At 47.1% G+C, this 11241-nt stretch overlaps 1 protein-coding gene across 1 annotated transcript; it reads right to left on the reverse strand.

Moving 5' to 3' along the window:
* Nucleotides 1–425: 425 nt before the first annotated feature.
* On the reverse strand, nucleotides 426–9222 carry LOC123166095 (probable potassium transporter 13). The gene is made up of 9 exons (XM_044583857.1): nucleotides 8871–9222; nucleotides 7419–7650; nucleotides 6432–6680; nucleotides 6254–6304; nucleotides 5925–6185; nucleotides 5802–5854; nucleotides 5556–5670; nucleotides 1845–2099; nucleotides 426–1760 (listed from the first exon to the last, which is right to left on the reverse strand). The coding sequence occupies exons 1-9, from the start codon at nucleotides 8916–8918 to the stop codon at nucleotides 742–744; spliced, it is 2283 nt and encodes a 760-aa protein (XP_044439792.1). The 5' UTR covers nucleotides 8919–9222; the 3' UTR covers nucleotides 426–741.
* Between the last annotated feature and the right edge of the window lie 2019 nt (nucleotides 9223–11241).

Consider the following 11241-nt stretch of genomic DNA (forward strand, 5'->3'; position numbering starts at 1 on the left):
CTACTATTAAAGGGAGGTGATATTCTTGGTTTCATCCCGTTTCGTTTATTCCCACTTTAATTAATTTCACGTACGCTATTTGGTTTCGTTACTTGCCACCCGTTTTGGCCCAACAGAGGAAGCCCATCTAGCGGCGCACTGTGGCCCAGGTCCGGAGAAAAATAAAATTGCCGAGGAGAGGGTTCGACCTCATAACCTGCCAACCGGCCACACACAGTTTGTCCAACTGGCCCAGCTAGAGATATGAGTGAATTTTTTTTCTCCCGTTGCAACGCACGGGCCTTTTTGCTAGTGCAAACTAAAAAGAACAGAAGGGAATAGCAAAACATCTCTTGTATTTTTTTTATGGTCTGATGGCTCGTTGGAGGCAGTCAACTTGCTGTTTATTTGTTGGTTCATGTAATCAACCTATGTACTTGAGAGGATTGGATAGAATAGAGGGATTCACCAAATCCCATAAAATCCCCATCTACCAAACGAGGCCTCAGTTATCTTCAGTCACATTTGAGCCTACAACTATTCAAGCGAGCGAGCGGTGGGCAATCGGTCTGCATGCTTCTCTTGTTACTTCTTTGCCGGCAGAGTTAAACCAGATGTGACGGCTTGCTATGTTGATTTTCATTTCAGCAGCAACGAGGTGTTGTTATTCTTCAGTTATCTTGAGCTACTGTAGCCTACAACTACGCTTCTTCTTCTTCTTCAGCGAGCGAGCGATCGGGGCGGCCAGCGAGGCAATGTGAGTCACACCCTGTAAACCATGCCGACCTCGATGAGGGAGGTGTGGGGGATGCCGAGCACGACGGCGGGCCTCCGCGAGTTGCGCCGGAGGAACCCGTACACGACGTTGACGGCGAACTTCTTCACCGCGGACGACGACTCGTGCGCGAACACGCAGGTGTGCCCGATCATGTACGACACCCCGGCCTCCCGCTCCTCCAGCAGCTCCCGCACCTCCGACATCGTCTCCTCCCGCCTCCACGCCGCCGGCAACTCCTCGAACCGCACCTTCTTGGCGCCGCCGCCGGCGTAGTACTCGATCTCGCCGGAGCTCATCGACGCCAGCGCGTCCACGACGGCCTGGCTGGGCGCGGCCGGGATGACCGACATCTCGCCGGACCCGGTGCTGCACCGCTCGCCGTCGCCGTCCGCCTGCTGCAGCTGGAGGAACTCCAGGACCTTCACCAGCAGCTGGTCCTCGAAGTTGAAGTGGTCCCACCGGCCCTCCTTGTACCCGTACCGGACCACGCAGCGGAACATCCGGTGCTCCGGCCGCCCGATCCGGCCCACCAGGAACCGCTCCTCCTGCGGCACCTTGGGCACGGTCAGCGTCTGCAGCGACACGAAGACGAGCACCCGGTGGAACGCCGGGAAGTTGGTGACGAAGTGCGCGAACATGGGCGGCACGCCGGCGACGGAGTCCGAGTAGACGAAGCCCACCCCGGGGACGCGCACGAGGCCCATGCCGGAGCTGAGGCCGATGAAGTGGTCCAGGCACACCTTGTTCTGCAGCTCGTACTCCTGCTTCTTGGCCGTGCCGTAGTGCCACGCGGACATGACGAGCAGCGTGGCCAGGGAGAGCAGCAGCGGCAGCCAGCCGCCGTGGGGCACCTTGGCCAGGCACGCGGAGAGGTAGAGCAGCTCCATGGACCCGAAGCCGGCGGCGAAGAGCGCCGCCCACAGCACCGACCGGTTCCACACCGTGGTGATCACCAGGAACATGAGGCACGTCGTCGCGAACATCACCAAGATCACGGCCAGCCCTGAGACGAGCACAGATCAAACGAATAATTAGCAAAATTAGCGACGTTTCAAGGCAACAAGAATGGCGCGTCGTAGGTTCGTACCGTAGGCGTTGCCGATCATCTCGGTGTCCCGGAAGCCGATGGTGACGGCGAGGCAGAGGGACATGAGGGTCCAGTTCACCTCCGGGATGTAGATCTGGCCGTGGACATGGCTGGACGTGTGCACCACCTTGATGCGCGGGAAGCAGCCCAGGGCCCTGCACTGGCTTATGATGGAGAACGTGGCGGAGATGATCGCTTGGCTCCCGACGGCGGTGGCCAGTGTTGCGATGAACAGAACAGGCCAGAACACACGGTCTGAATTCGCAGAAAAATAACACGGGCCGAAGTTCAGTCAAATTTAGAACGTGATAGGAAATATATTATAAAAAGCATGCATGCCCACATGAAACAAAATGCTAAATATGACTTCTACATTTTATTTTCTGGTTAGGGATATAAGGACCCTGATAAGTGCCATACGTATGGCACGAAGACATAACAACTCCGAATGTCTTTTATTACAAGTTTAGTGACGCAAGATGACAATTTTAAACATGAAAAATTCTTTTCAGATAGCAAGTTCCAGTTTTTTTGAAGAGTTTGTTTTTTCTTATCGGATGGCAACTTTCAGTTATAAAAAACGTTAGCGGCGGAGTGCTTCATGCCACATTGTGGCACGGAGCATTTGGGATATAAAAGGACCCAAAGATGCACATCCAACAAATCCCGGTCATCAAACCAGATCAATCCAACGACTCGGGCTGCTGGTGAGCGTTCAACACGTTTAACGTGTAGTTAATATCATACCAAATAAACATTCCAGTACAAATTACATAATTAACAAGTAAATAATATCTTATCTAATATCTACGTGCAATTAATATACTGCTTAATATCAACGTGCATTGCATGTTCAGATTTACTAGTTCTGAAAAGTAGTGCAAGATGCACTTTTAACTCACCGCAAAAAACCTCAAAAGAAGATGCACTTCTAACTAAACTTAACTTGCACGGGATAAAGTAGGTGTAAATAATACTGCCTCCGATTGAAAATAAGTATCGCACTTTTGAACTAAGGTTGGTCCAATCTTAGTTCCAAACTATAACATTCATGAATAGGATGAAGTAATATAAACTGCATTTTTGACTAAATTGTGGGCTCCCATTTGCATTGAGATTTTCCTTTTGGTGCCCCTGCAAGGTAAATGTTGGACTGTTGATCGCCTCACTTGCAATGGCCTCCCTCACAACACCATTCGTCCCTTTTGCGACCAGGAGCCTAAAATGGTGCAGCATCTCCTCACGGTCTGCTCCTTTTCATGACATGTTTGGCATGAGGTGCTCGCATGGTGCTGCCTGACCGCCAATCACCCGCGACATGACGATGACTTCATGGCCTAGCTCACCTCTGCCATCCCTTGCTTGACCGACTGCTTACACCGAGGCATCGCCATCACCTCCCTTGCCATTCTCATCGGCTAGAGGCTCTGGAAGCAATGGACCGATCGTTTCTTCTTTGGGGAATGCCCCTCCGTCGCGTGCATTGTGCACATGGGATAGTTTGGTCAGCTTCCTGGAAAAGTTGCCTGGCCCAGGCAGCATTCTCAGGCGTCCAATTTGGGATGCCCGGAGTTGGGATTGCCGCCTGGCAGGTGAGCTGCCGGGTAGGAATCGATCCAAACACTCCCACAATCCATGATGAAGCTTGCATGTGGGCATGCCGCCGCCACAAAAGGTTTAGCCATATTAATCCCTGAGTCGTAACCCTCAATAACATTGTGGTGGTAGAGGACCCCATCGTTGTGTACGTGCTTGCAAGTTGCCCTTGTACCATGCATTTTCTACTCTTCTATCAATGAAAAAATATGCAAAGCTTTTGCGTATTCATGGGGGGAAATCTTTTCACTAAATTTTACTTTCCAAAATGGATTGGACTTAAAAGAAATCTCAATCCATTTAGAATTAGTAACAGAGAAAGTGGAGGTTTTACTCTTCACCAAACTGAAATTGAACTTTTCTTAATCGATTGGGACTAGACAAAATCTCGATTGGGATTAGGAAATTGTTTTTGCAAAGGCGTCTATGTCTTAATCGATTAAGATTTGTTTTAAGTCTCAACCGATTTAGAAGAGTGCAATTTTAGCTTAGTAAAAGGTGCAACTTGTGACTTTTTATGTCGGGTTGCACTTTTCAAAATTTGTGGAGATTTAAAGTAAACCATCTTTTACAAAAAAAAAATTACACCTATGAATACCCACTAATCTCCACCCCTTGAATTTCACAGTGGCCCCCTGTGCTATCCAATCAAACAAGCTCACATCACCATGTAAGTAAATTCCGTAGCTAAACCTTTGTGTAAGTGTAACAAAGCTCTTTTTGCAAAGTCCCGTCTATGTATCAATTGACCGTGATGTTTTTACACTTTCTCGAAAAGGTGGAAGTATCTAGGCTCCCGTGAGTTACTTCATGGGTGACCCTGCCTAGGGTAAATTCTATATATAGTACATCGATCAATTACTACTAGTGGCACATTTTTGGTATTGTGTGTTAGCTACGACGATCGTCGGGTAGTAGGGGGGGGGGGCTTCTCTTGAAAAAAATAGGTGTCGATAAGGAGCGGTGACGTGCTCGAAAGCTGACTTTGTTTGTGTGTCACGTAGCTAGAGATTGTCTTTGTACGGAATAGGGGTCAATAAGCGGTGGTGCCCGACTCCAAATCCTACGTCCTTGCTTTCTCGGGTAGTAAGGGTTTCTATCTAGATAATAGGTCGTTAAGGGGCGGTGCCCTACTTCAAAGCTGACGATGATGTAGCTGTTGAAATATATTGCCCGCCTCTCTTCATCAGTTCGGACTTTTGGATGAGTTGGCTGGAGCATGAATTCAATATGATATTCGAGCCAAGAGGTCTTGAGTTCAAGACCCTGCCAACGCAGTATTAAATAAAACGATTCTGCGGCCTACATCGATCCCACGTCTAAGTACTAAAATAGCCTAGACGTGAGGGGGAGTGTTGAAATATATTGCCCGCCTCTCTTCATCAGTTCGGACTTTTGAATGAGTTGACTGGAGCATGAATTCAATAGTAGCGTCAGGTAGTGATCTTTTTTCCACCGTACACATTAGGGGTCGGTAAGGTAGAAGATGGTTGTCCTCATAATTGGTGTATACCAGTCTTGCCTTCGATGGTTGGATGAAGCGATGAGAGTACTGTGTGGTTGTACGAGCACCACATCGGTGTGAAAACAGTTGATATTGTCTTCACTTGATAGATCTAGTAATGTCAATGTACGTGTGTTAATCCCTTACAGAAGGTGTGGTCATGGAGCTCCAACTTTGTGTGAAAACTATAGGTTTAGCGTTCGTTGGTTGGACCCATCAATGTCACATATGAGAATCGTCCCCTTCATGAAGGTGTTGTCCCGGCAATGATTTCCACATCGCCATACTAGATCTATTGTCGCGTGCCAACTTAGGGTTACCAACGCAAGCCGCCACAAGCCAGGTGGTGGTATTTTCGTCGAAGCTAACCTACCATATTCGTTCGTCGTAGTTTCCCTTTTGTAAGCAGGTATGTTTTGATGTTGTTAATATTGTGGGTATGTACAGCATACGAGGCAGAGGCAAGGATGCATACCTTCCTTTATCCACAAAGAAATGAGTACACCATGGTAATGGCAACATATATGTCTTTTTGGGGTAAAAAAATGACGATAGCAAAATGAAATGGAATTCTTGCATCAAATCTGTGGAAGCATTATTTGGCACCTCACCTGGAAGAGCTTTGTAAAAGCTGCTCTGGAGATCCTCCCTATGTTTCGACAGATAGGCGGCCTCCCCCATGTAGGCCAGAACTAAGCAAGGATACACAACTATCGTGAACCCGAGCTGCCATGACAAAGCAACGAAACAAATCACAGTAAAACAGTGTTCAACAAAGAATCACAGTAAAGATGCTTTCAGACGCTCAAATGAATGGAAAACGCCTTGCCCGTTTTACTAGATAATGGGGAACTCACCCTCAGTGAAAGCTTCGAGAAATGCCCGAGGTCAGCAAACATTGCCTCAGCGCCTGAAAATCCGTAGCCGTAAGCAACCATGATTCGTCCTGGAGGATAAACAAAATGTGTGATGAAACCAACCTGTGATGCAGAGCACAATCCCTCCCAGCGAGCTCCACCCGTCCCTGCCGGCCTTCCTGAAGAAGTTGTAGATGTAGTACGGGGACAGCGCGCGGACGACGGTCGGGTTCCACCTGAAAATGTTGTAGATCCCGATGCCGCCGATGCAGGCGAGCCAGGAGAGCAGGATCGGCGCGAAGAGGAACCCGACGCGGCGTGTCCCGTAGTGCTGAAGCGCGAAGAGCCCCACCAGCACGACGCACGCGAGCAGCACCGTGTAGTCTGCAACCCAGAATCATCGATCAGTTGCACCTTCAGAAAGACAGTGTCCCAGCTGGGTGCATGCTTACTTTCATGTAGCTCTGGGAACTTGATCCTGAGGCCGGAGACTGCCGACAGCACTGCAGGAAATCATGTAAGTAACCCTGTCAGCTACCACGGAGATCCGATGAACAAGCAGAAGTGCAGTTTCAGTTGGGAACATTTCGCTGGATGCAGGAGATCAGCGAGGTTTCGTCGTCGGTTCACCTGACATGGTCGGGGTGAGGACGCCGTCGCCGATGACCATGCTGGTGCCCATGAGGACGAACAGCAGCAGCACGACGCGCAGCGAGTGGTGCTTCTCGAAGAACCCTCTGATGGCCAGGCTGCTCCGCGTCTCCTTGCAGGGCTCGTCCTGGTTGTACGACGACACGGAGCCGTGGCCGGCGTGTAAGCTGTTGAGAAGCCCCATCCTGGAGCGCCTGCACATCAGGGAGTACAGTGCGAACGTGCCACCTGCACATCACATTTTATTTTGCCAAAAAATATGTATCAAATACTTGCACAGAAATACCTAGAATACTCCCCCGATCCATCCATATTAATTGTATTTGTACTAAATCAGCGATAATTAATATGGATCGGAGATAGTATTAAATTTACATTTTGGATGAGTATCCCGACAGCAAAAGCATGCGCGTTTCTTTTTTCAGGTTTTTTTTAGAAACCGTTTCTTTTTTCAGGTAATTAATGAAAAAGCATTCCCTTGTCACAAGCATGCCTATTTGCTTGCTACCCAGGGGAAGGAGCCTTGTGGTGACCAAACCGGGCCATGGCCCATCCTTTTCTCTGGATTTTCTTTCAGGATTTGGTGTAGATTTGGCCCAATAACAAAAGATGGACCACTGAGCAAGCTATTGGCATGGTTTTGGTTTTGTTTTACGCTCCGCCACTTCCTCCTTTTCAAAAAAATTACACATTTTTAGGTAGGTAATGAAAAAGAACTCCTCCAACCCGAACATGTGTACTAGTATATTTTGGATTGCACTACCGCGCGGTGCACACGCGGTTAGCCGGTCATGTCATTATCACGGTGAACATGCATCCAGATGCACATTGCGCATAGCAACAAACCGATGCAACGTTGCAGAGCTCGCGCGATGACATGTCAGTGCAAACGTTCGCGCCGTATAACTCCCGATAATTTTAGATAGTGGAAGAGAGAACCCCGAGTCCCGACACGAACACGCCTACCTTCTCCGTTGTCGTCTGCGCCGAGGACGAGGATGATGTACTTGAGGAGCGGTACGAGGGTGAGGCTCCAGAAAACCAACGATAGCACGCCGAGGATCTCTTCATCCTCCTCGTGGAGACGCAACTTCCCAGAGAAGGTGTTCTTGTACACGTAGACAGGCGATATGCAAAGGTCGCCGTAAACGACGCCGAAGCTCTGGTACGCCAGCAGAAGCGTCCCTTTTTGCCATCCCTGCATAGGCACAGATAGATAAGGACATGTTTAATCAATCAATTAATTACCACAAAAGTTATTACCAAGCAACTTGAATTATGAATGAATATGTGTACTCGGTTGAAATCATGGGTCAAAACAGTGGAAACTGAAACCAAGCTAGAAAGGGAAGCCTTAAATGGGTAGGGAGAACGTAGCTTCACCTCAGACAGGGAAGTCTGAGCTAAGACCAAACCGATGTGTCCATTTTGACCATAAATGGTGATCTGATCTGAGAGGGAAATGAAACCTTTGCTTTTGGCAAGCGACATATGCTTCCAAGAAATAGACATGGACCGGGGACTAGACAAGGCTGATTTAGACACAAGAAGGAAGTGCTTACTTTACTATGCAGAAGTAGAATCTATGCATGGCATGCCAATTAATTCCTACTCAGAATAACCACTCCAGAATTCAGGAGTAGACCTGGTAGGTTTTGAAGTCCAATTTTAGAAGTATTTCAGCTGCGACTGTGATCGATGAAATTAAGTTAAATTCATCTATTTTGGTTTGCATTTGGTCAAAGGATCAAAACGTTCACTCAAAAAGTTGTTTTTTTAAAGAAAAATATCTAATATTTTATTTAGAAATTTGTGTACTGTTGAAATGACTAAAATATTTTGACCGAAAGGTAAGTATTTCATTGTCAAATGATTCAAACTCAGTGAATTTTACCGGCATCTCACTGAAAGTGAAAACCACCGAACCATCAAAAAACAGCTCTCGTAAAATATCTCCGATATCAGAGCATTAATTCCTCAAGGAAACCCGTGCAAAATCGAGATGATCCCTGGCCGAGCTAGTAATAACACGCAGACAATTTTTCCATGTACAGTAAAAGTAACTTCACCAGTGAGAAAGGAGGAGCCATGCACGCTGCAAACATTTTCCTTTCTTGGAGGAGGAGCCATGCTGATGCTGGGAACTAGACAGAGTATCTATCCTTTCTCCAGATACACACACCTTTTTCTCTGTATGTGAATATACTCGAGAAAAGAATTAAACAGGGACTGCACTAGAGCTACAGGATAGAAAAAAAGAAGAAGATCCAAGCAAGAGCAAGCGGTGGGAGTATTCCAGGAACAAGGCCCCGAGAAAATGCAATTGACTGGGGCAACGCAACTCCAGGCACACAAGAACAAACGAATTAATTAGCCAAGAACTCTCAACAAATCTAGGAAGGAGTCGAGCATACTTACCCAAGAATTCTTCTTCCTCGGCTGAACGGCGGCGCCCTCCACATCCATGGCGAAAACCCGCCGCTCCGGCGTCTGCGGCCAAAACCCGGCGGCTGGGAGACGGGGCAAGAATCCCGCGCTTCTCCGGCGGTCGCCCACTGGCCGGTCTTGCTCGCCCACGGTTAGATCGGTCCGGCCCTCCGTTAATTTCTGCGTGGGCTCCCGCGGCGCCTGGGAAGTTTGTTGGTCGATCTGTCCGTGTGTGCAACCACTGGGTGATGCGACGGAGGAGGAAGGAGATGGAGAGTGGGAGACGGAGGGAGGAAGGAGAGAAGCAGTTAAGGCGGAGGGAAAACGTGGATGGCTTCACAAAAAGATGAGGGCCGGAGAGAGAAGGCGCCAAATGCTAAGGAGCTCTTATTTTTTCTTCTCCTCCCTCGCGCTGTCACACGTATGCATGACGCACGCATGAACAGATTTGTGTATTTGTACTTGGCTGCCCGAGGTCCGTTTCCAAGAGTAGAAAAAATGATTGGCAAAATTGTGGTGATTCTGGCACATCAGTCGTACCAGCCGTTATAGAGATATTTGATAGAGAAATAGGTTAATTAAATTCGGGTATGTTTTCCCTGTCGGCCATGTATTTGTAAGAAAAGACACTAACCTAATTTCGTGCCTTATTCGGTGGTTAAAGTTCTCGAAAATTGGCGGATGGATAGAATTCAAACCATGACTTTAGATTTTAAAAACCCTGGTACAGTCTGATTTTTTCTTTAAAAAATCAGGTTGAACTTCAGCATGTCGTTTATTATGCATTGCCCACATAAGAACTTAGTACCAGCAGTGGCGGATCCACAACCAACTAGCCCCTGCCGCTGCCTCACGTGCCTCCTAATTCCCATCTGCCCTTCGGATTTCTACTTGTTGCCAGTTGTTTGCCTCCTTGGCGACTCGCCGTCGCCATATGGCCAGGATGCCCAGGAAGCCACGAGCCGCTCGCCCAACAGCGGCACCACACTATCGCAGCCGCATAGGCCACAGTCCAGGCTTCGCGCCCAGCCGCCAGCCAGCAGTCGCTCAGTCCGTAACAGCCATGTTTCAAAATTGTCCACATATGGTTTTCCATTACCTAATTTCTTAAATTCTGGTTGCACTGAATTCATTACTCATTAGGGTTTGTTGTGCTTATATTGGTTGCTTCATTTGAAGTGTCCGACTATAATTGGCAAAATGTAATTTTCATTGTAGAATTGTTGAAGAATGAAGAGGACCATAGGTGTTGCTTCTCTTTTTCGGAAATATGTTGTGGAGAAGGCTATTATGCATGTGTTGTAAAAAAACGAATTAGGATAGACCACCTTCTTTCAAAATCCTAGATTCGCCACTGCTTAGTACCCGCTAAATTTCTGAATGAGATGTAACAGTCTAGTGTTTTGGTTCTTCTTCCATTGCTCTTGTGTTGAAAAAAGTTTCTTCCCTGTGATTTTTCTTTTGCAACGCTGTCTTTGATGTAGCAAGCAACAACCTATGTCCAATATACAGATATGTCCATTTTGTATCTGTAACTTCTTTCAACCTTGCAGACGATGGCATGAGATATATATGTGACATGTAATAAATTTAGAACTAGTGTTATTCTTAATGTTACAAATACACATTGCGTCATTGACTATGCTGAAAGAAATATGCCCTAGAGGCAATAATAAAGTTATTATTTATTTCCTTATTTCATGATAAATGTTTATTATTCATGCTAGAATTGTATTAATCGGAAACTTAGTACATGTGTGAATACATAGACAAAACAAAGTGTCCCTAGTATGCCTCTACTTGACTAGCTCGTTTATCAAAGATGGTTATGTTTCCTAACCATAGACATGTGTTGTCATTTGATGAACGGGATCACATCATTAGGAGAATGATGTGATGGACAAGACCCATTCGTTAGCTTAGCATTATGATCGTTACAGTTTCATTGCTACTGCTTTCTTCATGACTTATACATGTTCCTCAGACTATGAGATTATGCAACTCCCGAATACCGGAGGAACACCTTGTGTGCTATCAAACGTCACAACGTAACTGGGTGATTATAAAGATGCTCTACAGGTGTCTCCGAAGGTGTTTGTTGGGTTGGCATAGATCGAGATTAGGATTTGTCACTCAGTGTATCGGAGAGGTATCTCTGGGCCCTCTCGGTAATGCACATCACTATAAGCCTTGCAAGCAATGTGACTAATGAGCTAGTTGCGTGATGATGCATTATGGAACGAGTAAAGAGACTTGCCGGTAACGAGATTGAACTAGGTATGATGATACCGACGATCGAATCTCGGGCAAGTAACATATCGATGACAAAGGGAACAACGTATGTTGTTATGCGGTTTGACCG

This window comes from Triticum aestivum, chromosome 7D (genome assembly GCF_018294505.1).
Source record: "Triticum aestivum cultivar Chinese Spring chromosome 7D, IWGSC CS RefSeq v2.1, whole genome shotgun sequence".
In the NCBI taxonomy this organism is placed as follows: Eukaryota; Viridiplantae; Streptophyta; class Magnoliopsida; order Poales; family Poaceae; genus Triticum; species Triticum aestivum.

Coding starts and splice junctions, on each gene's coding strand:
- LOC123166095 (XM_044583857.1), bottom strand. CDS start 8,918: ATGGATGTGGAGGGCGCCGCCGTTCAGCCGAGGAAGAAGAATTCTTGG. Junction 7,651..8,870: donor CGAGGAAGAAGAATTCTTGG/GTAAGTATGCTC, acceptor GTGCCTATGCAG/GGATGGCAAAAAGGGACGCT. Junction 5,671..5,801: donor TCTCGAAGCTTTCACTGAGG/GTGAGTTCCCCA, acceptor TTGTCATGGCAG/CTCGGGTTCACGATAGTTGT.